The sequence below is a fragment of the Podarcis cretensis genome (assembly GCF_951804945.1).
Source record: "Podarcis cretensis genome assembly, chromosome: 11".
In the NCBI taxonomy this organism is placed as follows: Eukaryota; Metazoa; Chordata; class Lepidosauria; order Squamata; family Lacertidae; genus Podarcis; species Podarcis cretensis.
In genome coordinates, this window is record NC_137180.1 from 49,380,666 (window position 1) to 49,403,613 (window position 22,948).

Sequence of the window (22,948 nt, forward strand, 5' to 3'; positions counted from 1 at the left end):
CCAACTCTGGGGTTGTGGCACTCATCTCACTTTATTGGCCAAGGGAGCCGGCGTACAGCTTCCGGGTCATGTGGCCAGCATGACTAAGCCACTTCTGGTGAACCAGAGCAGCGCATGGAAACGCCGTTTACCTTCCCGCCGGAGCGGTACCTATTTATCTACTTGCACTTTGACGTGCTTTCGAACTGCTAGGTGGGCAGGAGAAGGGACTGAGCAGCGGGTGCTCACCCCGTCGCGGAGATTTGAACCGCCAACCTTCTGATCGGCAAGTCCTAGGCTCTGTGGTTTAACCCACAGTGCCACCCACGTCCCTGATGAGCAGGGTACAAATGCTCTAAATATCTTGCTCCCTCTTATTCCTGTGTCCTACTGCACCCACACAATTTTAAGTCTGTAAACCAAAGTTTTACCCACCTCCTACAAAATTACCTTAGCTAACCTTCCCAGGTAGTTTCAACTATGTCATCAATCATTGAGAGCAACTTCTGCCAGTATCATGAATTCACTGCAATTATCATGCTTTTCCAAGGTGTATCTTGTTCTAACCTCAGCTGAACCACTACCACCTCCCCTTCTGGTGGTAGGAGGAGGATCTGATGCGTGTAAAGACAAATGTCCTCAGGCATATTTCTGCGCCTCTTGGGAGAAAAAAACCCAAGGAAGTAAGTCACAACAAATGTTTAAATACTTTTGTGAAAAGCCTTTCTAGTCTATGCACAGAGATCAGTTACATCGTTTAGTTGCTGCTTGCTTGGCATTCGTGAAAACTGCTTAGCATTTGTGAAAACCCCAAACTTGGAATCAGGACTCCAGTTTCTCTAAGGCCAGTGAAAACAACATGTGCTGCATAAAAAAACTATAGGTAAGAGAATGACCTGGGAAGGGCATGTTCCACATAATCACGTCAATCATACTTTTATTATTGATTTAAAGGAATTTCTGTTACTACACCTTTATCCAAAAGGGTGCATATAAACATTTTAAAATCGTATAATCCACAAAACAACATAAAAAGCACAACGTAAATCATTAAGCAAAAAAGATAATCCAACTGAATGGAAGGGGAAAAAACCACTCAACCACCTGTTTCAACTATCTAGGAAAATAAAGACTTTTTAAACTTGGTGCCAGGAGGAATACAGCATAGATGCCAGGCATATCTCTTTTGGGAGAGCATCACCAAGGACTCCCTGTCTGAGCTGCTTCAGGTCGTGGCGGATTTTCTCCTGGAGACACCTAGTTTGGTTGTCCTAGGAGATTTTAACATCCATGCCGACACGACCTTACAAGGGGCTGCTCGGGACTTCGTGGAAAGCATGGCCTCCATGGGGCTGTCCCTGAATAAGTTTGGCCCAACTCATAGTCATGGACATGCCTTAGACCTGGTGTTCACCTCTAGTGACGTGGGTGATCTGACACTAAGTAAAAGTGAAACAAAAGAAGTGCCATGGTCAGATCACTTCCTGGTGCAACTGGACTTCTCCGCGACCCTTCCCCTCTGCAGGGAGGTGGGACCAATTCGGATGGTCCGCCCCCGCCACTTAATGGATCCAAATGGTTTCCAGAGAGTGGTAGGGGATGCTTTATCCCATGTTGATGGCCTTTCAGCTGATTCCCTGGTGGCCCGCTGGAATGCGGAGTTAACCAGGGCTATCGACTGTCTGGCTCCGAAGCGCCCTCTCCGATTGCATGGAGCCCGGACAGCTCCGTGGTTTTCTTCGGAGCTGAGGGCGATGAAACAATCGCTGAGACGGCTAGAGTGTCGGTGGCAAAAAACTCACTCCGAATCTGACCGGACACAGGTTAGAGCTCAATGTCGAGCCTACCAAGTGGCGATAGCGACGGCGAAGAAGACTTTCTTCACCGCCTCTATTGCATCTGCAGAAAATAGTAGCAGGAGACTCTTTCAGGTGGTTCGTAATTTAACAGAACCACCTTTACCACCGGGGCCTTGTAAAGACCCCAAGATCTCCTGCAACGATTTTGCAAAGTTTTTTGCAGATAAAATCACTCATATTCGGAAGGAGCTAGACACCACCGTGGGAGCAGTGCCGGGGTGGGAGAGTGCTAGAGCTCTGTCTGGTCAAGTTGCATGGAATCAATTTCAATCCGTTACCCCCCGAGGATGTGGACAGGCTGCTTGGACGCGTGAAACCAACCACCTGTCTCCTGGATCCTTGCCCATCCTGGCTAATAAAAGCAAGCCGGGAAGGGCTGGGCGATGGGCTCTGCGGGGTGGTGAATGCTTCCCTCTGTGAGGGAACATTCCCAAATCCGCTGAAAGAGGCGGTCATTAAACCGCTTCTTAAAAAACCATCTTTAGACCCGGCCAGTATGGCCAACTATCGCCCAGTCTCAAATCTTCCTTTCTTGGGCAAGGTGATTGAGCGCGTGGTTGCTGAACAACTCCAGGCACGCCTGGAGGATGCGGACCATTTGGATCCCTTCCAATCGGGATTCAGGCCTCATCATGGGACTGAAACTGCCTTGGTCGCGCTGGTTGATGATCTCCGGCGAGCTAGGGACAAAGGTGAGAGTTGTTTCCTAGTTCTGCTGGATCTCTCAGCGGCCTTTGATACAATCGACCATAACATCCTTCTGGACCGTCTAGAGGGGCTGGGAGCTGGGGGCACTGTTATACAGTGGTTTCGCTCCTTCCTCCTGGGCCGTATTCAGAAAGTGGTGGTGGGGGATGAGTGTTCAGACCCCTGGGCCCTCACTTGTGGGGTGCCTCAAGGTTCCGTCCTCTCCCCCATGCTCTTTAACATCTATATGAAGCCGCTGGGAGAGATCATCAGGGGGTTTGGACTGGGTGTTCATCAATATGCAGATGATACCCAGCTCTACCTCCCTTTCAAATCAGAACCAGTGAAGGCGGTGAAGGTCCTGTGTGAGTGCCTGGAGGCGGTTGGAGGATGGATGGCGGCTAATGGATTGAGGTTGAATCCTGACAAGACAGAAGTACTGTTTTTGGGGGACAGGGGGTGGGCTGGTGTGGAGGACTCCCTGGTCCTGAATAGGGTAACTGTGCCCCTGAAGGACCAGGTGCGCAGCCTGGGAGTCATTTTGGACTCACAGCTGTCCATGGAGGCGCAGGTCAATTCTGTGTCCAGGGCAGCTGTCTACCAACTCCACCTGGTACGCAGGCTGAGACCCTACCTGCCTGCGGACTGTCTCGCCAGAGTGGTGCATGCTCTAGTTATCTCCCGCTTGGACTACTGCAATGCGCTCTACGTGGGGCTACCTTTGAAGGTGACTCGGAAACTACAACTAATCCAGAATGCGGCAGCTAGACTGGTGACTGGGGGCGGCCGCCGAGACCACATAACACCGGTCTTGAAAGACCTACATTGGCTCCCAGTACGTTTCCGAGCACAATTCAAAGTGCTGGTGTTGACCTTTAAAGCCCTAAACGGCCTCGGCCCAGTATACCTGAAGGAGCATCTCCACCTCCATCGTTCTGCCCGGACGCTGAGGTCCAGTGCCGAGGGCCTTCTGGCGGTTCCCTCATTGCGAGAAGCAAAGCTACAGGGAACCAGGCAGAGGGCCTTCTCGGTCGTGGCGCCTGCCCTGTGGAACGCCCTCCCATCAGATGTCAAAGCAATAAATAACTACCTGACATTCAGAAGACATCTTAAGGCAGCCCTGTTCAGGGAAGTTTTTAATCTGTGATATTTTAGTGTATTTTTGGTTTTTATGGAAGCCGCCCAGAGTGGCTGGGGAGACCCAGCCAGATGGGTGGGGTACAAATAATAAATTATTATTATTATTATTATTATTATTATTATTATTATTATTATTATTATCCCAGAGTCAGGGAGAGAGGGCTGCCACAGAGCAGGCCCTCCCTTTTGTATAAGCATAACGTATTTCCTCCATGAACCAGAGCAGGAAAGGATTCAGCCTTACAGGAATGGCAACATTTGTGTGGAATCTGACAACGAAAAAGCAGAAACACTTCCACACTAGTAGCTAAAATATGTGAGCAAATGTCGTGTAGTAGTTAGAGTGATGGACTAGGACCTGGAAGACCAGGGTTCAAATCCCCACTCGGGCATGAAACCCACTGGATGACTCTCACACACTGCTATTGTGAGGATAAGACAGGAGAAACACATTGAGCTTCTTGGAGGGAAGCAGAGAAAAAAATAAAATATGTGAACTGGGCTAGAGAGCCTGCCAGCCTGCATATGTTTTATTAGTAGTTCTTATCTCAGATGATCCAAGCAATCTCAGAACTGAGTACATATGTGGTGTTTTCCCCTCCTAAACGGAGAATTTTCTTATATGAAAAGGAAACAAACAATATTCACAAGCAATAGCAGTTCCTACTTCTCTCAATATCTCACCTATTCTACCAGGTTTGGACTATGATGGTAACAAGCCAGATAGAGCAAAGTTAGCATGAGTGCAGTGCAAAGGATAAACTCCTGTTTTAGCATCAGGGAAGGCTCTTGGAAACAGGGCAATGTTGATATGTTTCAGTCACCAGTTCCATTACAATAAAAATACAAAAAACCTATCCCACTGGGAGAATTAGTTGCATAACAGACTTTGTCGCTGTATTTTGGTCTTTGTGTCACCTCCAGACTAATTATGTAAACACACACACCAGGAAGCGAGTTGGTTAAGGGATCGATAAATCATTCATCCATGGCTACATCGTAAAATGAGGCTGCACAGATCTAAGGCTGGGAATATCAGCTAAGGCATCTCTAAGGGCAACTATGCAGCAAAAATGAACTTTGCTCTTTGACCTCTTTTATAGCTCTGTGAGACAGATCATTATCAGGGGCCCCTACCTGTCAATCACCTGATATCAGAATGATGGCGGGTGCAAGGTGCTTTGAAGTCCCACAGCCAGGTCCTCAAAGCACCTTGAAAGGCGATCCTAAACCAAGTTTCTTCCTTTTGTTTTAGCAGGAGATTCTGATGCAAACCCAGGTAACCACTGTTTCCTGGTTAAAAACTGATCATGTAATGCATCATTTTCCAGCTGAGGAAGTCTGAAGAAACATGCTCTCTTGGGATTTATTAAGGCTGAAGAATCTAATCTCAGTAAAGAAGTGTGTGCATGCAGCTAAAATACACAGGGCACTTAAATTTCATGTGCTTGAGTGATTTTGGGAACCCAACCGATGGTATCCAATATTAGTCCTGCTCACAGTCAAATGAATAAATGCAGATAACTTAGGTCCATTGATTTCAATAGGTCTACTCTGAGTAAAACTTAGTTGGCTACAGCCCACTCAAATTCTTCCCCCTCCCCCCAAAAAAGGGATACAGATCCTTTTAATGCCATATTTAAGATGCTACGGAAGAGGATTCTGTTCAGGTCACTTGCAGACAACACCATCGTTCCGTTTCTTTATCCAGCGTGGTGTAGTGGTTAAGAGCGGTGGACTCGTAATCTGGTGAACTGGGTTCGCTTCCCTGCTCCTCCACATGCAGCTGCTGTGTGACCTTGGGCTAGTCATACTTCTCTGAAGTCTCTCAGCCTCACTCACCTCACAGAGTGTTTGTTGTGGGGGAGGAAGAGAAAGAAGACTGGTAGCCGCTTTGAGACTCCTTAAGGGGAGTTAAAGGTGGCATATCAAGTCCAAACTCTTCATCCAAACAGAAAACGCTGCTGAACAGAACTAGCAGAGCAAGCAAGAAGCCAAGCGTGTGGCTCCATAAACAAAGCCTGGAGGGCTGTGCTTTTCAGCTTCATAGTGTGCAAGAAACTGCCCAGGAGTCAGTCACTCTCTCTATGAATGGCTCTTCCTCTCCCAATCTGCCCACATTTTAAAAAGCTTTTGTTTTTTCAAGGGACGTGAACCATTAAGCTATTTCTCAACTGTCCAGAAAATTGATTCTCTCTGTGACTATAAAAGATTAATGCCAAAAATCTTGTGCTTCTATTTAAAGAAAAAGAAAAAGGCATGGCAAACTCTGCATGAGACATCAGAACTTGAATTGGAACAGGAAACATATACAAATACCTTTGAGGTTTCTGGTGTGGGACCCACGGCCCTCCAGATCCTCTTTGACTACAAGTGAGACCATCCCTAACCACTGGCCATACTGGCTGAGGTTGATGGAGTCCACACACACACACACACACACACAGAGAGAGAGAGGGGGGGGGAAGGAAAGACCTCAGGTTCCCTGTCCCTGTCTAGACTTGTGTAGTAATATTTTTTTAGAAAGGTGCCTATCCTTTACTGCATTATTCCACACAAATAGATTATAGGGTTTCCTACGCGTGACAATAGCATGTCTAAACCATGCCTGTCCCAATTCACGGGTACAAAAGGATAGAAATCAGGGTGCAATTTTTGCACAAAATTTTTGCACAAAAATGACAGTTTGTCAAGAAACACTGAACTCTCTCCTGTCCACAATTCCTTCTCCCTAGCTATTTCTCTCCAAACTTGAGGACACTTGGCAATACTGGACCACAGGCAGACAAAAATTGTCTTGATAGGACACACTATGGAAGAAAGCAGAAGACGGACAGACAGACACCTTGGCGTACATCATTTGCAGAGCCCTCACTTTACAAGTTATTAGGGCAGACCTGCATTTAATTTAGAACCAATTATGTGATGGGTTGTTTGGCCCATAGAAAAACAGGAGTGCTCTTTCTGAACCAATCTCCTAATCAGTGTTAGCAATTTGGGGGCATGGGTCCCTTAACCACAACTCCTGCACAAATTTCTCCTCCTTTCCTCGGTTTGATTAAACCAGTGCATTACATCTGCATCAGCACCAAGGTTCATGCCAAGTAGAACTGCCTTCCTAAGCAGGACTTTGCACTAAAGATTTGTATAATGGTATTATGACACGCAACTTTTTTATTTTCAGCTCCTTCCCTAACAACCCCTAGCATGGCATTTGCCTTTTTCACAGCTGGCACACACTGGGTCGACATCTTCGTTGAGCTATCTATGATGGAACTCTTTAAGGCACCAGCTGCATTGTGCTTAAAAGGCAATCTTGATGAAACCTGGGAAAACCCAGGGTTTGAGAAGTACCAGGCAGAACAAATCTGATGCAGCAGCAGGAATAGACAAGTGATTTTCAGCATGCTCCAAAGGGCCTTGCATGGGTGTAAATGTCACTGAGTTGAGATTAACATCAGCGCAAGGGCCATTGGTAGAACATTTAGCAACAGCTGAAGAAACTGCCACTGCACTGATACAGCATGTAAGCATGGAGCAAAGCACACTTTGAATCAATTTATTCTTTTAACATGGGGTGTCTGCTGGGTGCAGGTGGAAAATTTGATTTAACAAAAACCTTGGACACTCATAGTAAACACGCTGCATGGCTGATTTCTACAGGAAATGCACCGTACTTTGATTTAAAACAGTGGTGCCTGACACAAGACATAATTATTCCAGCAATGAAATAAAATAAAAGTGTTTGCAAATGAATTGGGTATAGCAGTGCTAGGATCTGGATGACCCACTGGCGTGAAGCACTAACTCACAATATTACAAGTTCCCAACAAACAGGAATTTTATTTATTTATTGGGTACGGAATAAAAAATGGTTGCCGTCTTAGCTAAGCTACTTACGCAGTCTTGCCCTCACTGTCGTGTTTGGTGGCGTTGGCTCCCTTTTTACCCAGCAGTGATGCCACTTTCTCTGCGTCGCCATGCTCCACAGCCTGCAGCAGTCGGTCATCATTCTTATTCCACTCATTGGTCTGGAGAAGGAAGGGGAGAGAGAGGGGGGAAGGAAAGAAACAGCTCACTAGAAAGAAACACTAGGATGCGCCTTTGTTTCCCTTAAAACCAGTACATTAGCTTGTGAAGGAAAACACACCTTTTCTCCACAAAGAGGGCTATGAACAATCTATAATGGACCATTCTAGGTACAAGAACGTCACACAAGACCTTGCACAAAACAGAGCCACTGCACACACACACTTTGGTTGGATTGCATTCATTTGTCCTCTGCATAGTAATGTGGCTGCTCCCTCTCGCAATGGGTGCTCCCCTTTGTCAAATTTTTATTTCCGTCTCCACAGGAACATAGGAAGTTGCCTTACACAGAGGTGGACCATTGTACTAGCTAACTCAGTATTGTCTACACTGATTGGCAGAAACCTGCTAGGGCTTTAGGCAGGGGACATTCCCACATGCGAGAGATTGAACCTGAGATGCAAAACAGATGCTCTACCACTGAACTGAAGCCCTTTCCCATCCTCAGTTTACACCAGTGGTGTCCAAACTTTTTTCAAAGAGGGCCAAATTTGATGAAGTGAAGGGCCGTGAGGGCTGACCAAAGGGCCAACCAAAGTCGTTAACCTTTTTTTAGGATTGAAGTTGTTGAGTTTTTTTAGGATTTTACCCCAGGAAATTAACTGTCACAGGGGCTGGATTGAACCAACCAGCGGGCCGGATTACGCCCCTAAAACAGACTTTGGACATGCCTGGTTTACATGGAACTCAAGGAGGCATATATGGAGCTCCCAGATATTTGTCATCTCAAGCCTTGACCAAACCCAGACCTGCTCAGCTTCACCCAAGGATAATGCATTATGTTCCCTCTCACCATGTGCCCTGGGCCTTAAGGACCTAAACAGCTCCCTACACTTCAGACCATTTTAGGCACCTGAAAATGGTCTCTGGCCCATAGAAGCTTACAATGCCATGATATATTTGTTAGCCTCTAAAGGTAGCACAGGACTACGGATAAAGTGATCAACCCTTGTAGAAGGTGCAGTGGTGCGATCTCTCATATTGTGGTACACTAGCGCACTAGGTAAAGGTAAAGGTACCCCTGCCCGTACGGGCCAGTCTTGACAGACTCTGGGGTTGTGCGCCCATCTCACTCAAGAGGCCAGGGGCCAGCGCTGTCCGGAGACACTTCCGGGTCACGTGGCCAGCGTGACAAAGCTGCATCTGGCGAGCCAGCGCAGCACACGGAAACGCCGTTTACCTTCCCGCTAGACATTAGCGCACTACTGCAACTCAAAAAGCAATGCCTGCATTCTGCCTTGTGCAGCAGAGCCCTTAAGAAATTGGCTGCAAAGGACTGCTAGGAAGGAGACTTCACATGTAGTCTCACCCATAATAAACTGGTCCTCACTGAAAAACAAAATGTGGGGATGCATTTGCTTGGAAGTATCTTCCCCATCAAAAACATGCAGAAAGCCCCACTGAAACTTTGGACACAGCTATGTGCTCTGAAACCTAGTACGTTAAAGCTGCAGATAGCAGGTAAAGCAACTCTTTCACATGCATAGAATTCACAAATATTTACAGTAATATTCCCTCCATCGCCAAGGAAGACAATGCTGTTTGACAGCTTGAGCTAACACAACGAAGGAAGGGAGTTGCCTCCGGTACTAATGAACTGCGGACACTGCTGCAGCTGCAAGCCAAGCTTGCATCACTGCTTCACGATCCAAGCCAAGAACTTAAAATGAAAAATAAACTTGGAACAAGCTACCATAACCCAGCTGCTGAAATTCAGCTTGGATTTTTGCTCCATTTGCTAGTCCCCATGCAAGTGGGGAGTTCTCTGCAGGCATTCACACTAACCCTATTTGGGCATTTCCTCACACGCAAGGGGAGAGCACATAGGAGTCCACGCTGCCAGCTTCATCACTGTCCACATTCTGAGAAAGTGAACTTCAGCGGCACACTGCCTTTTCTACCCATGAAGGCTCCCCCCCCCCCACTATTCTGAACCCTGGATGATCAGGGTTCTAAATCATGGGAGGACGCTCCCAACAAGTAGAGGCTGCAGAAATTTGCTTTCCTAAAACATGGAAAGCAGTGAAGCCAGGGACAAAGAACCTGGCAGATATGCAGAGGCAACAGGCTTGTGTTCCAAAGGAAGGAGAAAACTGTGTGTGTGTGTGTGTGTGTGTGTGTGTGTGTGTGGCTTTTCAACAACAACAACAACAACTCCCCCCAAACCCTCTTTTTATAGCCCTCACACACCAATGCTTTGTTCAGCACGGGAACACCAGTTCACAAAACAACAGATGAATTCTGCTCTGAAAGCAAAAGCTGCATCCTAAGCAACCTTGAATTTCAACATGGAAGCAGTTAAATAAAGCAGCAATTCACCGTGAAGACATAAAGGGGGGCATTTGCTGTGACTGCTTAAAAGCATCTGCATTGGATTAAGTCCACGAAAGCTTATGTCATAATAAATGTGCTAGTCTTTAAGGTGTCACAAGAAACCGTTGTTCTTACTTAAAAGCAGTTTTAAGTAAAAAGGTGATTGCAGGCATGTTTATTACAATTGTATCCCACCCTTTCTCCAAGGAACTCACGGCAGATTAGGAGGCGTTATTCCATTTCATAATAAATCCTACCCAAACCCCTGTGAAAAGCGTTAGGTTGAGAAAATGCAAGCAGATGAAGAACAAAGCTGAACTGATCTGAATCAAGGTTTCCCTTCTCAGAGTTCAGCGCATTATCCATTACTGGATCCTCAACCAACTTTGGCTAGTAAAATCCAAAGGACCTCTAACTTCATGCCCAACAGGAACCATAAATCCATTTGCCAAGATCCCCAACTTGTGCAGAGCAAGAGAAAGGGGGTCACCCTCTTACTCAGAATCATTCTCATAGCCTAGAGTCCTCACAGCCTAGTGCAAGTCTGTCTTTGTGACAGTCTTTTAGACTCTCATCTATCTGGTTTTGACCTCCTCAATTCTTGGCACAAAGCAATCAGCTTCAGAGAGAACTCAAGCAAACTTGCAAGTGCTTGCATTCACACGTCCACATTCTGGCACACCACGGCTAACATTACACTTCTTTCATTTGGCCTTTCCTACAATAGTTGCACATTTAAGCATGTATTTATGCAGAGTAGTCTGTAATTACAGCTTAACAGCACTATTTTTCTTCCACCTGTATGGGAAGCTGAGAACCACTTGCATTCAATGGTCATTTTACTTTAGACCATATATAGCAAAACAACAAAGACAAAGCAACGAAACATGACAAGGTCTAAAGCAGCATGGCCACCTTAATGGTCAAAAACTCTTGGTCATTTACACTTGTCCTGTGCCTAGAAAGCATAGGTCCAAGTAGCTTGGCCTTTCCCCCAGTAAACCTGCTCTTCAGCACTAATTCAGAACAAATGTCAATCTGCAGAAAACCCAATTGCTGTTTGTTCTAACTCAGTGCTAAACCATGGACTTTCCCAGTGGAAAGCAGTGGGGCAAACGGAAGTGTGGTTGAGCCCTTTTTGTTAACTACCAATGGCAAGAAACTGGCTATATAATGGCCTTAGCTCCTTGGAATAGCTGACTATGGTCAAATATATTGTCCATTAATAGATTACCATTTGATGGTCAAATGATTGGCATCCTAGCCGTAATGCTCTCACTTCCAGAGGTGCAGCCCCCAGAAAAACGAGATATATGAATTTTACAGTTTAAGTTAAACTAAAGGCTACACACCAAAGGATCTCGAGTAGGGATCAACAAACAGAACGCTGTCACCCCATTACAGAAAAGCAGGTCTTGCCACTTTGCACCTCATCCAAGTTGTCATTTGACAACCATTTACCACTGGACTTCGCTCCCTTCAATATTAACTGACTTCTGGAGCAGAAGGAATGCAGTAGCAATGATACACAAACAGCACTCAAATGCAGTTGCAAAATTCTTTAACACCAGCAAGGGTGTGATTTAAAAAACAGTAAGATCCAAGGACCTTAAAAAGTGACCTCAGTATGAAAACTTTATATTTCCAGGATTACATTTTTGTTGCAAAGGAACTCAAGACTACTAGTCCATCTAGTTCAATATTCTCTGCATCAGCTTTCCCTAACCTGATTCCCAACAGGTGTTTTGATTACAGCTCCCAAACTCTTGACCACTGGCCATGCTGGCTGGGACGGATGGGAGCTGTAGTTCAAAACAGTTGGGTGAGGCTAATCTACACTGACTGAGGATGGCTCCCCAAGGCTACAGATGAGCACCCTTCTCATTTTTATCTGGAGATGCTAGGGACTGTACCTGGGCCCTTCTGCATGCAGAGCATGTGCTCTACCACTGAGCAATAGTTGTATGTGCATACATAGCAAACTGAAAAGATGGCTTATAGTGCATACCGCTAATTTTTCAACCCAAGCTTCCGAGGCAAAATTGAGTCAGGAGAAGGAGCAACCAACAGTAGAGGCCACATAGGGTATGAGGGCCTCCCACTAAACACAGAAATATCCTTAAATTACCATATATAATAATTTTGTTGTATGTGACAGATATAAAAATAACTTTGGTTTGTTTTTACTTTTTTCTCTGCCAGAAACGTGCCAAGTATAGAGCCCGGTCGCCTCTCCTAATTCAAAGAGACACGTAGTGGGAATTTCCTGGAGACCAAGACATGCACTGAGAGTGTCATCAGTGAAGAGCTTCCTACCACTTTTGCCATGCATGTTAATTAGGAGAGGGATCCTAAATGTATTTTGCACAATGGCCCAGAAGTATGGCCACCACTGGCAACAAATTCTGTAATTGCTCTCACGTAAAACTGGTTAAAGGGAGGAGGAAGACGTTACTATGGAATCACCAAACCATCTCAATGGATTTTATTTTTTTTAAGGCATGTGATGTAGTGGCTAGCATGCTGGGACTTTGAGCCAGGGCCAAATTCCTGACTAGGTCAATTGCAGGAACATAAGGGCCCTGTTGTATCAGAACAAGGGCCTATCGAGTTCAGGATTTTGCTCCCACCATGATTAGTCAACCAGGTGCCTACAGAAAACTGAAAGCGAGGCATGAATGCAATAGCACTCTCCCACTCATGTTCCTCCGCAACTGGCATTCAGAGGCATTGCTGCTTCTGATTGCTGGAGGTAATATATAACCATCGTTACTAGCAGTCACTGATAGCCTTATCCTCCATGCATTTGTCTAATCCCATTTTAGAGCTGTCCAAGTCAGCAACTAGCACTACATCTTTGGGTAGTGAATTCCACAGTTTAACTAGGTGCTGTGTAAAGACATGCTTCCTTCTGCTTGTTTTGAAACTCCCACCCCTTCCGCTTAATTGGATGGCCCCGGGTTCTAGCCTTAGGAGGGAGGGAGAGAAAAGCTTCCTATGCTACCTTCTTCACACCTTATATAATTTTCGACACATCAATCTCCTCCCCACCCTCCACTCACCCTTTTCTAAGAAGCCTCAAATGTTGCAGCCTTTCCTTACAAGAGAGAGATGCTCTAGCCCAGGGGTCAGCAAACTTTTTCAGCAGGGGGCCGGACCACTGTCCTTCAGACCTTGTGGGGGGCCAGACTATATTTTGAAGAAAAAAATGAACGAATTCCTATGCCCCACAAATAACCCAGAGATGCATTTTAAATAAAAGCACACATTCTACTCATGTAAAAACACCAGGCAGGCCCCACAAATAACCCAGAGATGCATTTTAAATAAAAGCACACATTCTACTCGTGTAAAAACACGCTGATTCCTGGACCGTCCATGGGCTGGATTTAGAAGGCAATTGGGCCAGATCTGGCCCCTGGGCCTTAGTTTGCCCACCCATGCTCTAGTCTCCTGGTCATTTCGGCTGCCCTTTTCTAGTGCCACAATATCCTTTTTGGAGGTGCAATGACCAGACCAAGTGTGACACTCACCCCCAAATATTTGTGTAAGGGCAGTGCGTTATTGGCAGTTCTATTTGCAATGCCTTTTCTAATGACATCCAACAAGGAATTTGCCTTTTCCATAGCTGTTGCACACTACATCACACACAAAACTGCTTTCTCAGGGTAGCTGTAAAAGATAAATAAAAGTAGTGGTGAAGAGCATGCACTCTGAATTCCTTGGAGAAGGGTCAGGATTAAAAAAAAAAAGGTGTTCATAATCTTACATGCACATACTCCCCACATTAAAGAACCTCCCTATATTCTATTAGGTGCATTCCACCCACCTTAAACATATATCCTGTCCTTCTTCCACAATGGAACCCAAGGTGGTATATATAACCTTCCCAACCTCATCCAGACACTGACCAGACCCACACCTGCTTAGCTTCAGCAAGGTGGTGGCCTCATGTACCTTCATTCCACACCCTGGGACCAGAGCATGGAGTGCTCACTGTAGCAGTATTACAGGGACTTGCAATAAATATTTCCTTGAGACAGGTTCTGCTGAGCTGCAATTTGAAATGTCCTGATGATGGTTTCAACAGAGAAAACGCCCCTTTTCCAGAAGATTGATTAAAACCAATGCTTTGAAAATAAGGATTGCCAGGTGGTTATGGAATAAAGGTAAAGGTAAAGGTACCCCTGCCCGTACGGGCCAGTCTTGACAGACTCTGGGGTTGTGCGCCCATCTCACTTAAGAGGCCAGGGGCCAGCGCTGTCCGGAGACACTTCCGGGTCACGTGGCCAGCGTGACATCGCTGCTCTGGCCAGAGCCAGAGCCAGAGCCAGAGCCGCACACGGAAACGCCGTTTACCTTCCCGCTAGTAAGCGGTCCCTATTTATCTACTTGCACCCGAGGGTGCTTTCGAACTGCTAGGTTGGCAGGCGCTGGGACCGAACGACGGGAGCGCACCCCGCCGCAGGGATTCGAACCGCTGACCTTTCGATCGGTAAGCCCTAGGCGCTGAGGCTTTTACCCACAGTGCCACCTGCGTCCCGGTTATGGAATAGTCTTGATTAAAAATTTATCTAACCTGATCTTGGGGAAGTGAGCAGGACTTGGTAACACTACCACATCAATTAGCTCTTCCAAAGCATTTGAGATTTGCAGGTAGCAAAACAGCACTAACAATTAATTAGCTAACGGCAGTGTTAAGGAGAAATGACTGCTGGGAGGAGTGCAGAGAGAAGAAAAGCCATGGTGCATCTGCACCTGCAAAACCGGACACCTTCATCTGCCACAGTCTCTCCCTTATGGGTCTCTACAGTCACAGCAGGCGATGTAGCTCTTCAATGGTTAGACTTCACCCTTGAAAGCACAATCTTCCATTGTCTCCCAAGACAGATGCCAACCAAACCATAAAAACCAATGTAGGAAGCAATATATGATTCCTCCCACCTGCTCAGCCTGTCCAGTACTAAATCATGAAATCGACTTGCATTGCTACATGTCTTAAAAAGCCACCAACAGACTTGGTAGTCTCCAACACAGATTGGAAGAAGGTGAATCACAGCCTACTAGCCAATTTCTGGTGGACTACCTAGTGTACAGGATGGCAAAGTGGTACTTCATTTTCAGACTACAACTCCCATTATCCCCAATATTTGGCCATGTTGGCTGGAGCTGATGGGAATTGGAGTCCATCAACATCTGGAAGGCTACAGATTCCTCATCCCTAAATTCTTGCAAATAATGCACAACAGTGATCTGATCTGATCCAGACAGGAACTTATATTTCCAAACTCAAGATCACTCAGGAAAGTGATCTATACCTTTGCTGCTCAAAGGTTAAAAGCATGAACTCTTGCTTTGTAAATTTAAAACACACATCAGTGAAACAAGATTATTTTAGTTCATGAAATAGACTTCTCAAGGCCTGCGTCAATCCACACCTGCTGTAAGATTTGACTTAAGCTGAACACTGTAAATGCTGTACAGTGGTACATTGGTTTAAGAACAGCTTAGTTTATGAACAACTTAGATTAAGAATGCTGCAAACCTGGAAGTAGGTGTTTTGGCTTGTGAACTTTGCCTTGGAAGAAGAACATGTTGAGTGTGTTCCATTTGTAAATTGAGTCCCCTGCTGCTATGGGAAAGCATGCTTTGCTTTAAGAACAGACTTCCGGAACAGATTAAGTTCGTAAACCAAGGTACAACTGTACTCTGTTCTATCCGAAGAGGCAAAGATTAGAAGGAATGTGCCTACAAAGGAAAACTTCCTCAAAATATGAGTTATGGAAATGAGACTGTCCCAAAACAAACTTTTTGGCAGAAAAGCAGCATGTACTCCAAGTTCTACTCAAGTTGCTGTTTAGGCTTTTTTTGTTGTTTTTTTGTTAGTTAAACAATTTTAAAAGCTTAAATTGCATGCTTAAAAGGGTGCTATAGACATTAACTTTTGCTGCATGGAAAAGGTCAAGACCTCTTATAAATAATTAACTGTTGTCAACAAAATGGAGTGTGGGGAGAATGGGGAGAGATAATCTCTTCCAGTTGTAGAAAAGCCTATATATAGATTTGAAACGCACACATACAGATCATTATTCATATCTCAGCCTTTAGTGCTTGCTCTGGAAAGGATCTTTTCCCATCTTAAGCCTCAGCTAAAACACTGAAATAAAGCTACATGGCTAATGACTGTGTGCTAAATAAGCAAATGTTCAGCCACCTAACCAACCAGGGCAACTGAGGCAGATTCTTGATAGAATAATGAAAAATCTCAGCTTGTATAGAATAAGATGGCTCTCCAAGGTTCATCATTACAGAGAGGATCATCAAGTCTATCAAAGGAGAAAGGAAGAATGGGGATTTGCCTAGAAAGGACTCAAAATATTCGGGTGTGGCAATTTGATGTCCCACTTATTGAAGCTGCTCTTCCAAATGACCTGTGACCAGCTAGGGTTGTGCATGATGGTTACCCAAGAACACAGAAGTCAGTATGTGCTGCAACATTCAGAACTCTGTGCTTCCATTAAAAAACAACAATGAATAAATTTTCTAGCCCTCAAGGCACCATTCTCCCAAAGCTCTCGGTTTCAGCTTACTCTCAAAACCACCATCATTTCCTTAAACTGCCCATAGAGATAGTAAGAAACTTTCCATACAAGAATACACACACAAGTGAATTGTGTCCTAAGGCATTTGCGAAGCAGATCCTCCTCAGAGCACAGTTCAAAATTATCAATATTTTGCTTGTGAACCATTAAGCCTGTAACAATTGTGGCTTTAAAATTCCGAGCATTCACGAGGGCTAGAACCATTCTCCCTTTAAAAGAAACTTTTCCATTGGCAATTAAAAACTGTAAGAAATCCTTTATTTTTTGTTGTTTTTTTAAAAAAGAAATGTCCTGACAACCCTAATCCGCTCCCATCACACACCCCGCCCCACAACAACACCCCAACGTGTGCAGAATTAAGAACCACAGCAGAAAGAGCAATGCTAAGACAAAGTGGGCCCATGTTCTCAGGCCAAGAGCGGAAACCGATGTCTAAATCATTGGCAGCATGCAGCTAGCGTGTTGGCAAGATGACAGGCTGCCTCTCATTGTTCAACAAACCTGCAAGTCAGCAATAAAATGACCAGTGATTTATTGCCTGTACTTCTCAAGAGAGGACAAGAGCAATTACCGTCACCACATGCAGCCCATCTATCTCAATACATCAGAAGGTAATTAAGAAAAAAAGGGTGTGTTTGTGTGTGTGTGTGTGTGTGTGTGTGAGAGAGAGAGAGAGAGAGAGAGAGAGAAATGTTCACAAAGAAGGAAACACTCTGTATATCTTAACACTTGCATACGTATGTGTGGGTGTGTCTAAAGGATTTTGTAGAGACCAATTGACAGTCGCTCATTTCAAGAGTTCTCTTTTCTCTGGAAGTACCTCCTGCGTTACATCAGTGTTTTGATCTTGCTTTGAAACAGGGGAACAGAATCTGTGCATCTTTGGGTGTTGTTGGACACCCACTTCTATCAGCTACAGACAGCACTGGACAATCATTAGGAATGATGGGAGTTCAGCAGCATGTGGAAGCAACGCCTGCCCTATAGGCTTGGAATAGGAGTAAAAAGGTAAAGGTACCCCTGCCCGTACGGGCCAGTCTTGACAGACTCTGGGGTAGTGCGCCCATCTCACTTAAGAGGCCAGGGGCCAGCGCTGTCCGGAGACACTTCCGGGTCACGTGGCCAGCGTGATATCGCTGCTATGGCGAGCCAGAGCCGCACACGGAAACGCCGTTTACCTTCCCGCTGGTAAGCGGTCCCTATTTATCTACTTGCACCCGGAGGTGCTTTCGAACTGCTAGGTTGGCAGGCGCTGGGACCGAGCAGCGGGAGCGCACCCTGCCGCAGGGATTCGAACCGCCGACCTTTCGATCGGCAAGCCCTAGGCGCTGAGGCTTTAACCCACAGCGCCACCTGCGTCCCTGGAATAGGAGTACACCTGCTTAATTCAGTAAATGCTGGCACATGTACAAACCGAGAAGCTGTATAGGAAACACTGGAAGTCTGCCACGTGCATGCAAAGAGGTTCTCTAGTAGCAGTTTTAAGAACTTTTAAAATCCATCACTTAGCTGATGGGTCTCAAAACTCTCTGGGGGGAATTCCCTGCATGCAAAAACAGGCTCCAGGGGATTAAGCGGACCAGTAGTGGGTCCAACGGTCAAGTAGGCGGTTCTGTACATGCTGTAGAGGGAAGTGAGGGGCAGATGGGGCTCATCAACCTGGGAAGGTAACCCTTGCAGGAGAAGGAAACCTCAGCTTCCTTGCAGGGTATCTTTGCAAGTAGAAAAGTAAGAAGTGGAGTCCCTAAGACGGTTGGATGGTGTCTTGTATGCCTCCTTCTAGCAACTCCTGCAGCCAAGCTGGTGCCAAACATCTTGCTCTGCTTTCTATTGGACCACATCAGTGAGGCCAAGAGGGGGAACACGTCATCTGGGCGGCCCAGGACTTCCATACACACTGGTCAGGCTTCCACCCTGGGGAGGTCACTTTGATGCTGCTAATGCAGCCATGTGACTTCACCCCCAGAGCTGTACTCCATTGTCTCTCAAGACAGATGGATGCCAATAATTAGAACGCTCCCATAATACTGATAAGGCTTACACTGCATTTTGCTACCGGCCCAGGTTCTGTTTTGTCCCAAATGATGATCAGGTATCTCCTGATTGCTGGGCAAAATCCCATCCTCCTTGCTGAGAAAAAGTTTTGATTCTCGCAGACGACTATCTCTGAAATGGCCCACTCAAAGGGAGCATGAAACACAGTGCTGTGCAACTGCTGTACTGTCAGGCATTGGTGTTTCGGCTCAATGAAGGCTGGGGATTCAGTCCTCCAACTCCACTGGGCAAGATTTTTAAAACCACAAATATTTGCTCTTTAGCATTCTTGATTCTCCAGGCCTTTCTCAACACTTACCTTAAGTGGTTCACAGACCACACAACTAAACTTAGCAGAAGAAGCTAAAAGTCACTTTGAAATTAGATCATGAATATGACTGGCTAAAATCTTGTTTTGATACTCTTTGGTTGAAAACAGACCACCTCCGTATCAACTTCCATAAATGAGAAATATGAAATGCAGACATATGAAAACCTTCAGGGCACTTGCAATTCAGCAGTCCCTTCACGTGACCCATTTGCACAAGCAACCCAACACAATTTTTCAGGCCAATAATAATTTGTTACTAGTTCTGAGCATAGAGTTGCTCCACATGAGAGAACTTTTACATCCAAATACTATCTACATTTTGCAAGTTATTCTTCACATTGAGGTGTAAAATTACATGCAGGTCCTGCTAGCCAAATGCTCATGAGAAAATTCACTTATCCAAACATGAGAAATTAGTACTCAAATTTCGCTATACACTCCACAGATTCAGATATCTAAACAGCTGAAAGTGCATGTAATAACAAATCAGCAGCCTGTAAAAAGCCTAACTTTTTGTGTTTTGTTGGTCTGTGGCAGCTGTTTTGCCAGAAACCTTGGGTGGGAGGGTGGGAAATCATACAAGAGAGCATTTTCTTTCTTTCCTTGTTTGGCTTTTGCAAGGTTTCAGAGAGTTTTCCTGAGGGGTTCCCCCCCACCATTTTGGGGTCAAAATTCAGTGGATGGGAATGCATTAGAAATCTCCCCAGAGGAATCAATGGAAATGGTAGACTTATTATGTGAACGCTCACCTAACAAATGATTTCCTGAGGATGCATTGTGTTCGGATAGCAAGACCTCCGTGTACATAGATCTGACAATTCACAGGATCAGGTAGCAATTGATGTGGAAGACCTCTGCCTGAAAGGCTGGAGAGTGACTGTCTAAGCTTGTATTTTCCAATTTACATTGATTTTTCTTTGTGTGTGTCCCCCCTTCTCTTTGTTGTTCTCTGCAAATGTTTGAAAACCAATAAATCCCCAAGGCAAACAGCCAGGATACACTTTTTCTTATTTGGTTGCATGCATTTTCAAAGTAGCAGAAGTCTGGAAAAGCCCTTAAAAAGAAACCCCTGAATTTCATGGTTTTAAACGTAGCCCTAAAATTATAATTTGGCTTTTTGCAGCAGAAAACAATGGGCCCCTGTGTGCAGCTAAGCCAAGTATGAGCAATTCTCTGGAATCTGGGTGTATTTTTTCCCACCTCTTCATTCAGCAACAAGAAAAAACCTATTCCCAGAAGCCATGTATTGTTGATGTACCTCTTAGCTGACTAGTTACCATCCAGTCTTCTAGGACAATTTAATTATAAAAGGAAATTCCTTTTGCATTCCTAAAGACACAAACACAGAAGTGAACACAATATGATGGACGTCTGAGATGTAGACAATGAGATAGGTGATTCACAATCTAATTAGCAATGCAAGTACTTGCTTTTAAAAAAAGAATTATCAAGATGACAAGTGCCGGAGATAGTAGCTTTGCACCTATCCACTCAGCCAAACACAAATTATCTGGACTAATTCAGCCTCTTTAGGTAGACTAAAAGTTTGAAGATACCACGAAATCTCGTCCTCCACGACTCAAACCAAAGCAGATTCCTCACAACCAGTAATGAAGGGCAGAACATTTTTCACATAAAATTTTCTGTTTCATAAGCTCATTAACAACAATGAATGGATTCCAACTGAAAACACAATTATTGTTAGGCAGCCTTGGCAGTTAGGTTTTTAGTTTTGTTCACAATATACAAATAAAATAGACATGCTAAACAGGACCTAGGGCATCAGAAAATATGTCAATGCAAATCTTCCTAAAGATTCCTGTCCAGTCTGCACTGCAATTGCTGCAATCCTGCATTATAAGGGGGGAAGAGGAGGAGGAACCCCACGTGTAATATGTAGCTCTGCCATCAAAGCACCAGTAGGAAGACCATTACATGAGGAACTCCAACCTGAGAAGCTTCTTTTCTCTCAAACATCCTACACCCACAGCCTTCAACCTTTTAAGACCCAAAGCCCACCTTTTGCCCAAATCTCTAATCGGAAAGCCACTTTTAATTACAAATGTATGTACCTTGCTCCTCTCCTTCTGGCATGCATTGTTCTTCCCTTCCTAATCTCTCCCTCCCTCCCTTCCCCCCCTCTCTCCCCTCTCTACCTATTATGCTTTCTCTTACAAAAAGAAAATGGTGGTGCAGCCACTGGCAAGATGAACCCTACCTTGATGGGGTGAAGAACCTTCTGATGAAGAACAGCTTTTAAAGAGAACTTGTGAAGAACAAGGAACAAAAAGTGTTCAGGAGGTACAGCTGTTAGTACCTCTCTTCAAACCCAACATCCCAATCCCATTCAGGACTTCTCTTCTGCCTTTTCCTTCCTGGGTTAGCACAAGAGGTGACAGCTCACCACTGTGAGAAAGTAGCAACTGCTCTGAACAAAGCAAAGGTGGGTTCCATCACATCTCCAAAAGATGAAGCAACTGCAAGAGGATTGGTTTAGAAATTGGTTATCATGTTCCCTGATACAGCATCCAACAGGGATAGCTCAGTTGGTAGAGCATGAGACTCTTAATCTCAGGGTTGTGGGTTTGAGCCCCATGTTGGACAAAAGATTCTTGCAATGGATTAGATGACTTGTGGTCCCTTTCCAATTCTGTGATTACATGATCTGTGTTCCTCTTCAGGGGCAGCCACTCATTTATCTACCCAGTTAAGACTAGTGTACTGGTATACTGTATTTCATTCTCCAGGGAATGTTTTCTCCATCCTTCAAGGATTTTCTTTCAGGGTGCCCATGCCACAAGTCTTTGGGGGCCACTAACCCACCTCTCTCCCTCTCTACCACCTCTTCCGTCTACCATCTTGCTCCCCACCTAATGCTGGGGGAGACCCAGATTGCTTGTTGCGTGAAATTAGCCACTGAGCCACATGCAAATGCCAAGCTTCAGATCCCCCATCCCTGCTCTAGCAAAGTTGCTACCCAATAAAGTAAATTAATGTAAAAAATAAAAATAGCTGCTGTCTTCAAAGTGTAATCAATATTCAATACTGCAAAATAATGCTTTCCTTTGTCTGTTTTATTATTGAGTACATGCTGAGTGGTTTCCCCGAAGAACGCAGATGTTCCAAAAGCACCAGGAAATCCAATAACCAATTTGAAAATAAACCCTCTTGCACCTATTGACTTTTCTCCACTAGTTAGCCCCCTACCCCAACACCAATGACAATAAATTTCACTGATTATACAACAGCACCATCTGTGCTTTAGTGCAACATAAGCAAATGTATGCAAACTTACAAAGCTGCCTGGACCACTGGACCCCTTAAGCCTAGCAATGTCTAACCCCTCAAGTGGCAATGGCTATCCAGGGATTCAAGCAAAGGAGGCCATCTCCGGGCCTGAAAAATCATTAGGCGTGTCTAGGAGTTAGAATATGGCATGAAAAGTGCAACACCATCCATTTGTACCCTGCTGTTCCTTTCAACAAAAGAAGCCAAAGGTTGCTTTGCAAGACAACACCAAAAGGCAAACAATATGAAACACTGAACAATATTATTTGATGCTGCTACAATGAACCGAGAGCTTTTCAATTCAATATTTATTAAAATAATAGTTCCATTTAGTGATTGTTGTTGGCATCTGCCTGTCTTGAGAGACAACAGAGGAGTGAAGTCAATCCACTGTGTTAGCAGCACTGAAGTGACCACACCAGGGATCAAACCTGGGCAGTGTGTATGGAGGTCCTGGGCTGCGCCCAGCCAAGACCACCTTCTTGGTCTTGCTGATGTGGTGGTTCAAAGGAAAGCAGAGCAATGTGTTTGGGACTAGCTTGGCTAAAGGAGTTGTTGGAAGTGAGAGTACAAGGCACCATCCATTGGCTACCCTCAGTTGGTTTAGCATTCAAGTTGAAGCCATT

General features: G+C 45.1%; 1 protein-coding gene across 4 annotated transcripts in view; it reads right to left on the reverse strand.

The window, feature by feature from the left end:
- The window catches only part of RAI14 (retinoic acid induced 14), a 106,539-nt gene that overhangs the window by 35,215 nt on the left and 48,376 nt on the right, over positions 1–22,948 (reverse strand). For all 4 annotated transcript variants that reach the window (XM_079994760.1, XM_079994762.1, XM_079994759.1 and 1 more), the window contains exon 3: positions 7,566–7,696. In XM_079994760.1, coding sequence (XP_079850886.1) covers positions 7,566–7,696 — 131 coding nt within the window. The remainder of the gene's footprint in view (positions 1–7,565; positions 7,697–22,948) is intronic.